The 16056-nt window shown below is 44.2% G+C and overlaps 1 protein-coding gene across 7 annotated transcripts in view; it reads right to left on the bottom strand.

Moving 5' to 3' along the window:
- Nucleotides 1-16056, bottom strand: part of CDK5RAP3 (CDK5 regulatory subunit associated protein 3) — a 35017-nt gene that overhangs the window by 16439 nt on the left and 2522 nt on the right. For 2 of the 7 annotated variants that reach the window (XM_053262252.1, XM_053262250.1), the window contains exons 1-9: nt 10640-10775; nt 9723-9836; nt 9445-9490; nt 9098-9229; nt 7531-7631; nt 6503-6551; nt 4746-4924; nt 4071-4207; nt 479-623 (exon numbers count right to left, since the gene is read on the bottom strand). In XM_053262252.1, the coding sequence (XP_053118227.1) occupies nt 479-623; nt 4071-4207; nt 4746-4924; nt 6503-6551; nt 7531-7631; nt 9098-9229; nt 9445-9490; nt 9723-9785 (852 nt within the window). In that variant the 5' untranslated portion in view covers nt 9786-9836; nt 10640-10775. Of the gene's footprint in view, nt 1-478; nt 624-4070; nt 4208-4745; nt 4925-6502; nt 6552-7530; nt 7632-9097; nt 9230-9444; nt 9491-9722; nt 9837-10543; nt 10776-16056 lie in introns of those variants that run through there. The other 5 variants (XM_053262253.1, XM_053262255.1, XM_053262251.1 and 2 more) reach the window with 4 other exon arrangements.

Genomic DNA, 16056 nt, shown 5'->3' on the forward strand with positions numbered 1-16056 from the left:
CATCTTAAGCAAGTTGAACTAGCGTAAGAAGATCTCATTGTTGTGCTAAAAAAACCAAGGATTTGTGTTACTGCCCAAAAATTCTATTTAAAACAAATGCAACGGCTTGCACATAAGCAGGCTTGCACTAGCACAACACTAGTCTGGACTGCAAATTCCAGACTTAGCGCAAGTAGCTAGCAACATTCTTCCACAAGTGCTTTGTTAGGACATCAACCGCTGTATTTTTACCATTCTAAATATTCTTGGAAGAAGCTCTGCATTGTTTTTCCCATTAGGAGATGTATACAAATCATCTACATTTCACTGCACCAACTTGAAAAGCGAACTTACCACCTCTTGGTCTAAAAGAACTGGGTGGGGTTACCATCCGGCTCCTTTTATAGCTTTCTAATTTGCATACGTCCTGCCCTGGAGCGAGCATGGGATGATAACCCAGGGAGTTGTCCTCACACAGCAGCCGAGAAAGCGAACTTACCGCCTCTTGGTCTACTGCCTCCTTCACTTCCTCTGGCTTTGGCCGTTCTACTAAGGTTGGCTTGACTCCCCGCCTCCATTCATAGACAGTAGTGTTGCCCCAAGCCTGCATATGCCTCAGCAATGGGACTACCTGTTCTGTGGAGCTAGAATGCAAAGGAAAATATCAAGATGAACAAGTGGAAGCGGGCTATCAAGAAGCTCATCCCTTGCTCAGGGTCGCCGTCTTGACTGCACTTTGCTACAGATCATCTGCTCTGTTTGGGGGCCATGCTGCACTTATGCACTGAAAGCCGCTATAAACAGGGCTGGCTTTAATTGATCCCGTCCCTGGACCTTTAGCAGCATCCCAACACACACAACAAAAAGCAGAAGAAGCTTTTACCACCACTTACCTTACCTCCAACATGCTCAGTTTCTGCAAGTGTATCTGTACTACACACATAAACTGGTTTAATAGTCACTTTCTTTCCCCAGGGAACCCTGGGCACTGTAGTCTTAAGAGAGAGCCTAGAGATTTCTCAGCATCCTCACAACACTACTGTTCTGAGGAATCTTTAGATAAGTCGTAACTGTCCAGCTGGCATAAAAGAGACATACATTTGTAGTGCAGATATACTCTGTGAATTAAGATGCTGTTGAAGATACAGGAACAGGGCAAGTAAGAACATAAGAACAGCCCTGCTGGATCAGGCCCAAGGCCCATCTAGTCCAGCATCCTGTTTCGCACAGTGGCCCACCAGATGCCGCTGGAAGCCACAGACAGGAGTTGAGGGCGTACCCTCTCTCCTGCCATTACTCCCCTGCAACTGGTACTCAGAGGCACCCTGCCCTTGAGGCTGGAGGTGGCCCACAGCCCTCCGACTAGTAGCCATTGATAGACCTCTCCTCCATGAAGTCATCCAAACCCCTCTTAAAGCCATCCAGGTTGTTGGGCTGTCACCACATCCTGTGGCAGAGAGTTCCACAAGTGGATCACGCGTTGTGTGAAAAAGTACTTCCGTTTGTTGGTCCTAGACCTCCTGGCAATCAATTTCATGGAGTGACCCCTGGTTCTAGTGTTGTATGAGAGGGAAAAGAATCTCTCTCTCTCCACTATCTCCACACCATGCATGACCTTATAGACCTCTATCATGTCTCCCCGCAGTCGTCTTTTTTCTAAACTAAAAAGCCCCAGGTGTTGTAGTCATGCCTCATAAGAAAGGTGCTCTAGGCCCCTGATCATCTTGGTTGCCCTCTTCTGTACCTTCTCCAGTTCAACAATGTCCTTTTTAAGATGTGGTGACCAGAATTGTACGCAGTACTCCAAGTGTGGTCGCACCATAGTTTTGTATAAGGGCATTATAATGTTAGCCGCTTTATTTTCAATCCCCTTTCTAATGATCCCTAGCATGGAATTTGCCTTTTTCACAGCTGCCGCACATTGAGTCGACACTTTCAACGAGCTGTCCACCACAACCCCAAGATCCCTCTCCTGGTCTGTCACTGACAGCTCGGATCCCATCAGCATATACTTGAAGTTGGGGTTTTTCGTCCCAATGTGCATCACTTTACACTTGCTAACATTGAACCGCATTTGCCATTTTGTCGCCCACTCCCCCAGTTTGGAGAGATCCTTTTGGAGCTGCTCACAAACCGTTTCGGATTTCACTACCCGGAAGAGTTTGGTATCATCTGCAAATCTGGCCACATCGCTGCTTACCCCTGCTTCTAGATCATTTATGAATAAATTAAAAAGCACTGGTCCCAGTACAGATCCCTGGGGAACCCCACTTCTTACTTCCCTCCATTGTGAAAACTCTCCATTTATACCTACCCTCTGTTTCCTGTCTTTCAACCAGTTAGCAATCCACACATGTACTTGTCCCTTTATCCCATGACAGCTAAGTTTCCTCAGGAGTTTTTGATGAGGAACTTTGTCAAAAGCTTTTTGGAAGTCCAGGTAGACTATGTCAACTGGATCACCTTGATCCACACACTCGTTGACACTCTCAAAGAAGTCCAAAAGGTTGGTGAGGCAAGATTTACCTTTGCGGAAGCCATGCTGGCTCACTCCCAGCAGGGCCTGTTCTTCTAGGTGCTTTGGGTGCTTTACAATTTTATCCTTGTAAAACAGGTTGCAGCTATAATTACCGAACATTTAAAGCAATTAAAATGTACACCCAACACATCAATCCAGCTAATCCAATTTGAACCAGGAATCTAATCTAGATTAGGTTACTCTTTTAGTTTTTCATTCATCTGGACATTTCATAACTAAAAAAATATCTCTAGGAAATATAGGCAATATTCTCTCTCTCTCTCTGTCTCCCTCTCTCTCTCACACACACACACACAAACATCACTCTTCCATCACTTCATCCCCATGGTGCGAAAAGCTTTAGTTATCATACACCTCTCAAAGGCACAGGAATTCTGACTTGGGGGTGGGGGGAATGTAGCAACCCTTCCACCCCATGCTCTTCCATCTGTATTTTACCTAATCAAGATATGAGCACTTCTACAGTAAAAATGGTTTAACGGTCACAACTTCTACTGAAGAACCCTACAAACGATAGCATTGTGAGGGCAATGATGATTCTATACAGAGCTTGATTGCTTGAAGTGCTTAATAAATAACAATCACAACAATAACATTTCATCTTACAATAACAAAACTCAACATATTATTTCTCATGGACTGACAATGAGACTGATTAGCCCCCATCTTCTCAAGACAACCCTTCACTTATTTGAAGACTTTGATTGTGTAACAGGTGCTCTGACTGCACAGACAGCCAGTTGACTGTAGCCTCTGGCCACAGAATAAGCCAGGCATTACCTTGCACACACAACTGCTCAAGATGGTTCACATATGTGTATACATTACTTAACTTGTTTGCATTTTTGATTGCTGATCACGTGGGGGCTGGCAAGTAACTGATTCTATTGAACATACTGTATGTAAAGGGGATATGACAGATCTATCTATCTATCTGTACTGTGATATCCATGATGACCCAACTCCCTAAGAAGCAGGATACATAGAACTGGTGCCACCACAGAAAAGGTCCTACCCCATACCCCATATAAAGCTGAATGGCTACTAGTTGGTGGCTATAGGCCACCTCCCAAGCATGAGTAAAGACGCCAGCCTCAGAGGCAAGATGCCTCTAAATACCAGTTGCAGAGGAGCAACAGCAAGAGAGAGGGCATGCCCTTATCCACCTCTTACCTGTGGGCTTCTCAGGGGCATCTGGTAGGCCACTGTGTGAAACAGGATGCTGGACTAGATAGGCCTTGGCCCTGATCCATTAGGGCTGTTCTTATGTATTACACAGAATCAGATCATTGGCCTAACTAGTCCAATACTGTATACTTCAACTGGAATAGGCTCTCCAAGGTGCTACAAAGACCTACTACCAAAGATCCTTTTATAACCTGACATGCTTGGGATTGTACCTGGGAGAATCTTTATGTGAAGGAGGTGTTCTTCCACTGAACTATGCACTTTCCCCATCTGCATCAGTAAATCTTAAAGAACGGGGAAGAATACATGTAGACAAAAAAAGGAGGATTTTATATAGAACCTTTCCCAGCCTGCCAGCACCTACCTGTCACACACAAACTGCACACAGGCCTGGTACAGGTTGATGGCTTCCAAAAGCCCCTTGGCACCAGCCCCAATCTCATCAAGCTGTGATGGCAGGTCTTTCACTAAAGCCAGAAGCTCCCGGCGCACATCATCTCCCTGAGAAAGCAGAGACGGCATGGATTAGAACAATTTGGCACAGTCAAGAGAAGGTTTGCCCAAGCTCTGTGCAAGTTGAGGGACAGAAACTTGCTTTTAAAAACAAAACAAAATCCCAAACCTCATCATCTCAGTAATGTGGCCCAAGATAAGGCTGACTGACAAAACACCGGAAAAAGCCTATCTTCCACTTGGAAAAAGCAATAAAAATCAGAATTACATTGGTGTGAGATCTTAAGAGAAGGTATTTTAGATACACTGGGAACAAATCTATTCTTGTGGCCAGCAATGGGCCCTCTGGAAGGCTCTGGGACTCTGTAGGTACTCAACAAGACTGATCCTGATCACTATGCTTTAGAAATTAGATAAGGCTACCAAGGGTTGTACAAGTGGACACTTTCAGGACCATAACCACCCACAGTCTGGCCCTTAAGATATGAAAAGGAGCCAGCTGAAAATGGAAAGGGGGTCAGCATTCTGCCACCGTTTCTCAGAGGAGTCTGGGTAGGGAGGGTTAGGGAACAGCACCCCTTCCTACCGTGATGCCATACTGCTTGCAGGAACTGTAGAAGCGCTCCCTCATCTCGGTGGCCGCCAGCTGGCACTCCTCCTCCTTACGGTTGTATTCCTGCTGCAGTTGCTGACACTTGCCAATCTGCTTCTTGAGGGAGGGGATCTCGTAGCTGACATTCCGTACCAGAAGGCTGGCCAATTCCACTGTGGAATACGGAGGTGCATGTTGCTACATTTCAACTTACCTTAAAGTTCCACACCATATTGCCATGGACAAGCAGTATCCATCATGCATACCAGTGTGGGAACTGACTTTTCTCTAGATCAGAGTGGTACACGCTGATTAATATAAATAATTTTGATTTCAACAGACACCTCCAGGAATAAATGGTGCTGGTATAGAAACTCCGCAGATGAGCAGGAGGATCCGCATGGCATGGCAAGCTCAAACAAAAGGAAGAACCTTTTTCTCACGCAAGTCTACTATAGATTCTAAAGGCTGTACCATATCAGAATGCAGGTGGGGGATTGCACGTTTGAATGCTCCCCCATGTCAAATATTAGTGGGCACACCTGTGAAACATTTGGCCATTGCAGAGATGGGCAAAGTACTGGCAACAATTCTGAATTTCTATGGGGACTTCCATCTCAAATAGTTTTATATCAACTATTTAAATCCTTTACACAAACATCTGAACATCTATTGTGGTAGTAGCAGGAAGTATTTTTACATTTTGGAGGGATGTTCTTTCTTTCTGAAATATGAATGATAGCCCTTATGATTTAATTTTTATATTATTCATTTGTGTGTGTGTGTGTGTGTGTGTGTGTCTATGAGACACATCCAGAAATGCTAATTCTCTACTCATTGCTATTTTTTTGTTTAAGAAGCTGCTTTGTTTGTTTCTTCTTTCCTTGAAAAAAAATGTTGAACAGGATTAATAAAAATTAAATTAAAAATCTACTCCCTGAATGTAGACAAGAAATATGTAAGGGAAGAAGATTTGGCACAAACCCTTTTCTTTAACATGCCTGCTTTCTACAGGCAGAGAGTTTCTGTCAAGGGAAAACTTTCAGTCATGTGATTCCCTAACCAATATTCTGAAGTAGTAGTCTTGATTCACACAATATATACACCCATTCATGGAACTCATTGCCAAAAGATCTGCTGATGGCCATTAGAATAAATAAATAAAGATCTGCTGATGGCCACTAGAAAAGGTTGGACAGTTTCACAAAGGAGAGGCTATTAGCCATGGCAGCTAAAAATAGAATCTGCTGTTCAAAGGCATTATATTTGTGATGGCCAGTTGCTAGAGACAAGCTCTCTCCATCATGCTTAGTTTATACATTTCTCATGGACATCTGGTTGAACACTGTGGAAACAAAGAGCTGGACTAAATGAATCTTTGGACTCATCCAGCTATGACGTAGGGAAGGAGTGTCAAACTGCAGCCCTCCAGCTGTTGTTGGCCTACAGTCCCCATCATCCCTAGTTATGGTGGCCAGTAGCCAGGGATAATGGGACTTGTAAACCAACGACAGCCGGAGGGCCGCAGTTTGACACCCCTGTCATAGGGGAAATGAGGAAGAGCTACTTTCAGGACACCCCCCCCCTAAAAAAAAGTCTGTGTGTGTCACTTTTAAGATGATTGGTGGTGTGGGGGCACAACAATAGAATTTACAAGCCCTTGGTTGCAGAGAGCTGCCCAAGGAAGAGAGTCGGCTGTATTTCACCCTTATACCTGTGTGTCTCCCTCCCAAGCACAGAGGTTGCCTTACCCAAGTAGGTGTTCTCTTTTTCATACAGTGATACAATCTCCTGCCAGTCCTGGAAAAGGAAGAAGGAAAAAGAGTGGATGAGAATACCACAAGCTTAACCAGATTGCAGCTCCACATGCCCTAAGCCAGTGGTTCTCAACCGGGGGTCCTCCAGATGTTGCTGAACAACTCCCAGCATCCCCAGCCACAATAAATTGTACCTGGGCTGATGGGAGTTGTAGTTCAGCAACATCTGAAGTACCTAGGTTGGGAACCACAGCCCTAAACCTTCCCTTCCAGTGGAGGCCTACTGGAGAGACAGAGACAGAGAACAGTCTTCTTTGCCTTCTGCCTCCTCCACCTACTGTGGGAAGACTGAGCAGAATTGCAGCAGCAACTGCTGGATGTCTCAGCAAGTTAGTTCCATGATGGTGGCTTGCAGAGGGAGCTGCTGGTGGACACACATGGGGGAGAGAGGAAAGGGAAAAATTATTTCAGATCTTGTGGTAGTGTCCACATCGAATACCAGAATTTTCAAGTTCGCTTCATTCAACTTCAACTCTATTGGTATTCTACTTTAAGGTGGTTGTTTAATCAAAAATCTGCACTTCACAGAATATATTTCCACTTTATTGCCACAATCCTTAGCACAGATCACATGCTACAGGGGAAGAACATACACTTTCCATGTTTAATTGCCAGTAAAACCTTCTTCTTGCCCTCCAAATATGATGATCATTTAGGCCATAAGCAAAAAAAAATCCTCAGTTCACTGAGCCATCCCAAGGTAAAATCATGGAGCAAAATCCACACTCTACAGCATCTTGGTGAAAAAGGGTGAAAATCCAGTTTTTGAGAGAGAGGACTGGTCCATGACAAATGTGGGATTAATCTCAGCTCATAGTTGCTTTAACACGTTGATATTACTTTACTCATATTTTTATTTCGTCCTGTGTTGTACACAACTTTGAGGCTCACACAAAAAGTGGTGATTATAAATGCAGGGAGGAATGCTGAAGATTTAGTGCTTCCCTTCCACACTCATTCACCTTCATACGCTGAGAAGAGTAGCGACCAAAGATGTTTTTCGTGGAAGCCTCTGTTCCTCTAAGAATCTCTACAATCCTGAGGCAGTGAAAATAGTGAATATCTGGAATCAGAGAGAGAGAGATTTTGATCAGCCATGCAGGAGGGCCCCAGAAGCACAGGGGCAGGGTAGGCTAGTGCCTCACAAAAGACTGACTCATGTGTGCTGACTTCCTGCAGGTTTAATCAAGCAAAGAAGACACCAGATATAGTCAAGGATGACTGACTGATGAAAGAGATGTACAGTCCATTCCCTCTAGGACTCAGCAGTTGACTGCAGAGCCTTGCTTGCTGTGGCTGGGAGCAGAGCTTAGCTGTGGAGGAACGAGCCCAGTTGAGCTGAGGTCAGATTCAGAGCTATACTGAGTGTGGAGAGACAGTAGGGCTGTTCACACGATGGTTACTAGGGTAGGGTAGTTCAGGAGCTATGTGCACTCCCAATTTCTTATCATCTGTGAGGGTAAAAACAAGGTCAGAGGCAGGGATCTTGCTCATATGCTAAGCCTCAGTGGGGTAGGATGAGCATGCCCTATTTGGATCCCACCCACTTTGGAACGAGGTAGGAGGAAAACTCTCCTACTCAGCTGGGGCTTAACACATGAGCAGGATTCCCTGCCTTTGACCTTGTTTTCACACTCGTGGATGGTCAGAAATTGGGAGTGCGCACAGTTTCCAAACTAGGATAGGCGGCATCTCCTACCCTAGTAATCATCGTGTGAATCGCTCGTGTGTGTGTGTGTGAGGGCTGAGGTTCAAAGAGTCCTAAACAATAAGCTTCCAGTTCTACGATTCTATTAACACTCATGAACTGTCAGTCTTTTCAGTACAGCTGAGTGAGATTCCCTCTGAACGTCACTTTAATTTACAGGCTGAGCAGACTGCCCTAATCTTCTGAAACAAAGTGGACTTCATCTAACCTAACTGTCCTACTCTTCCAGTTGTAGGGTAGTTTTGTATGCATATTTTACTTAGAAGTAACTGTATGAATATTTACTTAGAAATAAGTGTAATTGAGTTCAGTGGAGCTTTCTCTTAGGTAAGTGAGCCTAGGATTACAGCTCATTAAATAGCTGCTGGAGCAAGCATACGATGATAACCCAGGAGATGTCCTCACACAGCAGCCGAGAAGACCATCGTGTGGTTGCTCAGCATCCATTATGTCCAGATTGCCCTGAGCCCCCACCCTTTAAAAACCACTCTACAGCTACCACCTATATATCTTGGAGTCTCCTCTTCATCCCTCTACCTGGTGAAATAAAAACTCAGACACTAGGCTGGACATCTAGAAGCCAAACCTCAGTGGTAGAGCATCTGCTTTGCGTGCAGAAGGTCTCCAGTTCAATCCCTGGCATCTCCAGGTAGGGCTGAGAAAGACTCCTGTCTGAAACCTTGAAGAACTGTGTCACTACCAGTCAGTGTGAACAATACTGAACTAGATGAACTAATGGTCTGACTCAGTAAAAGGCAGCTTTCTGTGTTCTTAAATTTGATTTGAAATAGCTTCCAGAACTAGCCTCCACAAACACTCACAGGAACCAGAGAGAAGCTGCTTGATCTCTTCATTCTCTGGCATGTCTTGAATGGCCATGGCAATCTTCTCACGGACAATGCGGACCTGGCCTTGCCATTTCAAGCTGCAGTGTCGCCTGTCTACTAGCCAGTCTATAGAAGGAAGATAGTTCACATTAAATCCATACCAGAAATGAATACTTCCTATGCCAAAGACACTTATGGTGTTGGCAAGAACATTTTACAATAAAAGAAAGCTGTTTACAATGAACATACAACCAAGGAAGACCTGGCTATCCTAAGACAAAACTACACTCTTTTTTCCTCCAGTGTTCCCTTTGATAAGGAAAAATGAAAAAGAGACGTACCAAGTAGCTTGCTAGTCTGTATGTCAATTGGCAGGTTCTGATAATCCTGTTGAAACAGAAATGTTATATAATAAAAAGAAAATTAGAACCCCGCAAGGAAGCTTAACAGTCCAATAAAATCACCTATGTTATTAATTTGTTCAGTTTCTATAAACACATATTCTCACACACACTCATCCTGAGGGCCCAGCAAAATAACTGAAGGCCCAGCTGAATCACACACAAATACAATGTCCATTAAAATATTAAAATTACATTAAACTAGAATTACTGTATACCTGCTTAAAGCTAGCTCCAATGATGAAAGAAGAGAGGCAAGACGAAGTGGATATTGCAATCATTTATCTAAGCACAAAAAGACTGGAATACTTAACAGAGCGTTCTTGTTGGATCTGAGAGATTACAAAGGGACATAGGAAAGGAAGCGGAACTTCAGGTATGTTGTTTTTGACTATGCAAAACCACCAACTTGAATTAAGACTTCTTCTAACTCTAGAGACAACTGGAGATGCATCATACTTTATAGAGCAGATGTGTTCATAGAGCATTCATATGGGGAAAAGTCTGTAATTGAATGGGAGACACTTGGCTGGAAGGCACATTGAACATACTCTGGAGAGCTGTGATTGCCTGTGCCCACTGAATGTTTATAGACATGACTCACTAACTCTCACCTTCAAGTATTACTATGCTGTGTGAGCATGCTAAAAAAGTTCCATGCAGATGCAGCAAGAAATGTGAAACTGCCCTTCAATATCAAGAAGTATTTTGATCTAGAAAGCTCTGATCAGCTCAAGACCATAAGCCTTTGGGATGGGAGATATATACTTTAGTAAAGAAACAGATCCCCAAAGAAAATGGCTAACTTTCCATTTATAGTGAGGGAAACATCCTGAGGAGTTGGAATAATACATTATTGCAAGATGCGGACTGGAACAGAACCAAGAAAGAAAGCTGGGCATGGGTAGCAGAGTTTAATTTCTTCTAAGTGAGTGGCAGAGCTTAATTTGAGGCAGCATTCAGGTCTGCTATCTCTGACGTAATTTTTGAATGAAGGGAAGTCTATGAGCCTGTACACAATGTGGCAATTTGTACGTACCCAGAAGCACTTTCTTACCCCTCCTCCTATTTCCTAAATACTAAATAATTACACCCAAGCTCTCCCCACACGTCTGGGATTAGGAAGAAAGGCTACCAGGAAAAAAAGTGCGTTTTTCATTTAGAAATTAAACAATGGAGAGTCCGGGTGTGTGTATCTCCTAGAAAACAAGAACGCGGAGATGCTCTGGCCTGAGAAGGAAAGATGCTGCCTAGCAACCAAGGGAACGGGTGGTTGCTTGGCAACGCAAGAGGTGCATTCTCCTCCCAACTCCCCTTTATTATTAAATAGTCTTTCCCACCTGCATGATCCCAGCGACGTCCGACAGCAAAAGAACGCACTCTTCTCGGTCCCGCCCTTCCGCATCGATAGCCAATCGACGCAGACGCAGCTCTGAGCCCCATGACCGCAGCCAATCAATAACACGCGCTCCTCCGCTCTATACCCACCCATTTTGCAAAGTGAAACGAGAGGTGTAGAAGGCCACGCATCCCTTTTTCTGATTGGGCGACGATAATTCACCAGTGAGCAAGCAGCGTGGCTAAGAAGGAGGGAGGACGGAGCCAATGACAGCCACTAGCCGGCAGGTGGCGCACAAAAGCTGGAAACTCAGCTTTTTCATAAGGGCTACTTAGGAACGCAGGAAGCTGCCTTATACTGAGTCAGACCATTGGTCCTTCTAGCGAAATATTGTCTACACAGACTGGCAGCACACAGACGGGCAGGAGTCTCTCTCAGCCCGATCTTGAAGATGCGCGGGGGTGGGGGACCTGAAACCTTCTGCATGAAATCATGCAAATACTCTTCCCAGAACAGTGCCATACCCGGAGTATGTCTTACATTGCTCATATATAGTCTCCCATTCAAATGCAAACCAGGGTGGACTTTGCTTAGCAAAAGGGACAATTCATACTTTTGTTAAAACGTAATATATTTTTCTAGTCATGTTGCTCCTGCTTCTGTACAATATATAACCTTTTGACAGAATCAACAGTACCCTGCACAGTGTATGTTAGAAAGTTGTATATACTTTTTAGACTAGTATTTATATACAAACAATTCTGTTAATTTTTAACATGTGTTAAATGTCTGATTGTTTATTGTATTTGTTACTATTTCATCTGAATTTGTTTTCACAATGCTTACATCAAGGGCCCAAGCACAACAGCAGGCCTGGGAAAGACCCCTGCCAGAGACCCCTTCTCATTCTCCAAGCACAGCAGGGCTGGGAAAGACCCCCGCCAGAGTACTCACTTGATCTAGGCCATTCCAGTTGACATGCTCGCCCACCCTTGGGGGCGACAGTAAGAGGGCACCTTTAAAAGTAGGTGCTTACTTAATCTGGTGGCAGCGGGGGAGGCCAGAACCGTGTTGCTGGGCTGCTGGGGTGTGTGCTGGGGTTTCGATGAGCAACTGTCGCTGCCAGATTCGGTCAGCACCTATATTTAAAAGGTGCCCTCTTGCCCACCCCATCCCCAGCTGCCCTTATAAGCCTTTTCAAGGCAGGATTCCCCTTTGCTTGTAAAGGAGAACCCTTGCCGGATTCCCCTTCACAAGCATAGACCATCGAACCAGGTCAGACCAGTCTGCAATGGACCGGGCTCAGTTCAGTTCGATTGCAAACCACCAGGCTGTCTCCTGGAGACCGGTTTGGTTCACAATCAAACCATTGAGCCAGACTGGTTCGTTGTGGACTGGTTCAATGTTGAACAGTTTGTGCAAACCTCTACTGTTTGCCATGAGGGACTGAAAAGAGCCCAAGGTCCAATATTTGAATGACTCCCCTGAGTGGTGAATGTGGAGCCCCCTTGGACCAAAGGGAATGGCGGGAGGTGGGTGGGATTGAAACAGAGACACTGCGATAACATCCTACTTACATGATAAGCAAAATGGTTGCTCTTTCTTCAGTGAAGAATTTCTTATTAGACAGAGCTGTGTGAGTATCCTGTAAAAGGAACGGATGTCCAGGCACCCCCCAAATAAGGATTGGGATTCTTCGTGAGCCAGCGTGGTACAGTGGTTAGAGTGCTGGACTAGGACCAGGGAGACCCAAGTTCAAATCCCCCACTCAGCCATGAGAAAAAGGTCCCAGGTTCTGTCCCTGACAGCATTTCCAGTATCACTGCTGGGGAAATCCTTGGAAATATCCTCAGTTCAGAGAGCCACAGGAAGCTGCCCTGTAGAATCAGACAACCACATCCTCTCTAATAAAAGGCTTGGTCTCCGTCCGTGGACAACCAAGCATGTGTCCATGCCTCCTTCGGCCGTTCTGCGCATGCGCGGAGCGCATGCGCAGAACGGCCGAGTCAGAAACGAAAAAAGGGAACAGGCGGCCATGTTGGGCGGCCAGAAGCAGCCTCCGCGAAGAAGCCGGTGAAGCCCGGCTGAGGTGGTGGCGGAGCCGCCGCCAAGGCCTGGCAGCGCCAACAAGGACGGGCGGCTGGGAGACCTTGGGGCCCTTGCCCGGCCCCAAAATTGCCTTTGCCCTTGCCCCACGTTTCCCGCCGACCGCTCTCCCGCCCTCCCAGCTGCCCGAATTCTCCTTCCCCGCACCCCCCCGCAAATGATTAAGGGCCAAAATGGCCCATGAGAATGCCTCCGCGGCTGCCACCACAGCCGACGACCGCCCTCCCGCCCTCCCAGCTGCCTGAGCCCTCCTTACCCGATCCAGCCCACGGCAGTCGGGCGAAGTAAAAGCATATTTTGCAAAGAAGAAGAGAGGAGCTCGCGAACAGAGCTCCTCTCTGTGCTAAGCCTCTTCCCAAACTGGTGCTTGGGGTGCAAAGGATGCCTATTGTGTCCTTTGCGTCCATAGCGGCAGTTTGGGCAGTGGCTTAGCACAGAGAGGAGCTCTGTTCGCAAGCAAATCTCTTCTTCTTTGCAAAATATGCTTTTACTTCGCCCGACTGCCGCAGGCTGGATCGGGGGCAGCGGGACCAGACCACCCGCAGACGGCATTCAGAGAAGCGGCTGCGGCAGCCGCTGAAAGGCTGAGGCAGCAGCGGCAACAAAGCACCCACGGGCGGCATTTTCAAGAAAAAAAACCGAAACAAGGGAGAGGGAAGGCGGGGGGGAAGGTGCAGGAAAACAAAAACAAAGAGAAAAAGAGGAAGAGACAGAGAGAGAAAGAAACAGACAGACAGGTTAAAAGAAGAAGAAGAAGAAGAAGAAGAAGAAGAAGCTAGCGCCTGTTATTATAACAGGCTTAAACATACTAGTTCTTTTATAAGAGCCTACTTGCTCATTGTCCAAACTTTAGCAGCCATAACTGTTTTCTGCTTATATATGCTTCTACTTTAAGTGCTTTTGTTGTTACAGATTTTAAATATGCTTCCTCTGACAACTTTTATCTCAGGATTTTCTTGTACATAAAACCAAAATGTGTTATACTTCTCCTGTAAGTGGCCCCTTTAACAGATCTTATTCCACCACTAGAGTCCATCACATGTGGGGAGCTGTACCCAGCTCATCACTCTGAGACACACACTGCTAATGTGGGGGGGTCGGCTCCCAAAACTGGAGGTTAATAACTTTGTAATGTTGTGGACCAATTTTATTAAGAATGATGTTCTTAACTCTTCCTCCCTTTATCGAGCTTCCGCTGCCACTCCCAAGATCTTCTGGCTTAGGTTTGTGTCCTGACAACCCCTTAGTAGTGTAGCTGAGGGCTACGTGGGGAGAAGTATAACTCACAGGACACTGAGTGGACTTTAAAATAAAACAAAGTCAAGTTTATTGATGTACAAGCAGCTTAAACATTTCTCTCTGCCAAAGCAGGGCTTTACACACATAATGGTTTCTATATCAATGTTTCAAACTTAGTTCTTCAATAGAGGCTAGACTTATAAGTTACTGAGGTGCCTGTGTTGAATGCAACAAGCGTTCCCTGACTCCTAGCCCTCTTACTGGAAACATCCACCCTGTATTTTGATGCTGTTTGTTTGACGTGGTTAAAAGAATGAATAACATTAAGAAATCCCAGAATACTTGATCTGGAAGGATTTGATAGAAGGTTTGGATGGAATTCATATCTGTGGTATGATAAAAGTAAAGTGCATAAAGATTTTCTTAATCACTATGTAAGAAGGAGTCTAATGAGAGTGTGGGTAAAATATAAAAAATGGTTGGAATTTAAAACTCCATTATGGCTATCCCCAATTGAAGTTTTAGCATGTAAAGAGATAAATATGCAACCTGAATGGAGTACCTATAGGGATTTGTTATGTTTCCAAGAAAAGGGCTGTAAGTTAAAAAACCTAATTGAAGTACAAAATCTGGTTAATAACTGTAACAGTACCATCAGTTAAATGAAATCTATAAGAAGGAGCTTAAAGTTGGATTTGAGGATCAAATGTCGAGATTTGAGAAGGAGCTGTGTGAAAATGATGAAAAATTAGTTTCTAAGATGTATAAGCTGCTGCTTCTGGAGGAGACAAGAGATGAAGTGGTTAAAACGACTATGATAAAATGGGCTCAAGATGTGGGTCATAATATAGATATGGCAGCTTGAGAAAAATTATGGAAAATGGATTTAAAGTTTACTGCATGTTATACTTTAAAAGAAAATTATTATAGGATGATGTACAGGTGGTAGTTGACACCCAAAAAATCAGCATTAATGTATAAAAATGTTCCAAACAAATGCTGGAAATGTGGACACTGTGAAGGAACTTTTTTTCATATGTGGTGGTCTTGCGGGAAGGCGAAGGCCTTTTGGGATAAGATATATAATGAATTGAAGAAAAAATTTTAAATGACATTTCCTAAGAAACCAGAATCCTTCCTGCTGGGAATAACGCAAGGAGAGTTTTCCAGAAGAAATTTAACTATTTTTATGTATGCAACCACAGTGGCCAGAATAGTATATGCGCAGAAATGGAAGGACAATGAAATGCCCTCAAAAGAAGATTGGCTGATAAAAATTTTGGAATATGCTGAGATGGCAAAACTTACAGTACTGATAAGGGATGAAAACTTGGAATGTTTTAAAGAAGATTGGAAACCATTCTTACTATACTTAAAGAACTATTTTTCTAATATCGATTTTTCAGCAGGGTTTGAAATTTAGTAATAATAGCAGGTCGGGTAGAGTAAAATTGAGTTTGTAATGTGTAGGATATATGCTTTGAATTATTATAGCAATGGTTGATTTGTATAGTTAATGAATCGCACAGATTGGTGAGCGGGAAGTCAATATTTACTTAATTAGATGTAACGGGATTGTTAAGATATTGTAAAAACCAATAAAAATTTTAAAAGCCAAAAAAAAAAAAAAAAAAGGAAACATCCACCCTGGTTGAAGATCCATGTATATACCATATACATCCAGCATTCATACATAAGAGTCATACTTGCTAACCGGAGGTGTTCACTGGTGTGTACAACTGACTACCCACCTCCCAATATTCAACCCACAGACCCAGAGATCCTCCCTAGAGATCCTATTGTTACCTGTGATTGTAGGCATTCTATATTAATCTGTATTAATCTATAATCTGTTTCTAAAAGATAGA

This window comes from Hemicordylus capensis, chromosome 6 (genome assembly GCF_027244095.1).
Source record: "Hemicordylus capensis ecotype Gifberg chromosome 6, rHemCap1.1.pri, whole genome shotgun sequence".
Lineage (NCBI taxonomy): Eukaryota > Metazoa > Chordata > Lepidosauria > Squamata > Cordylidae > Hemicordylus > Hemicordylus capensis.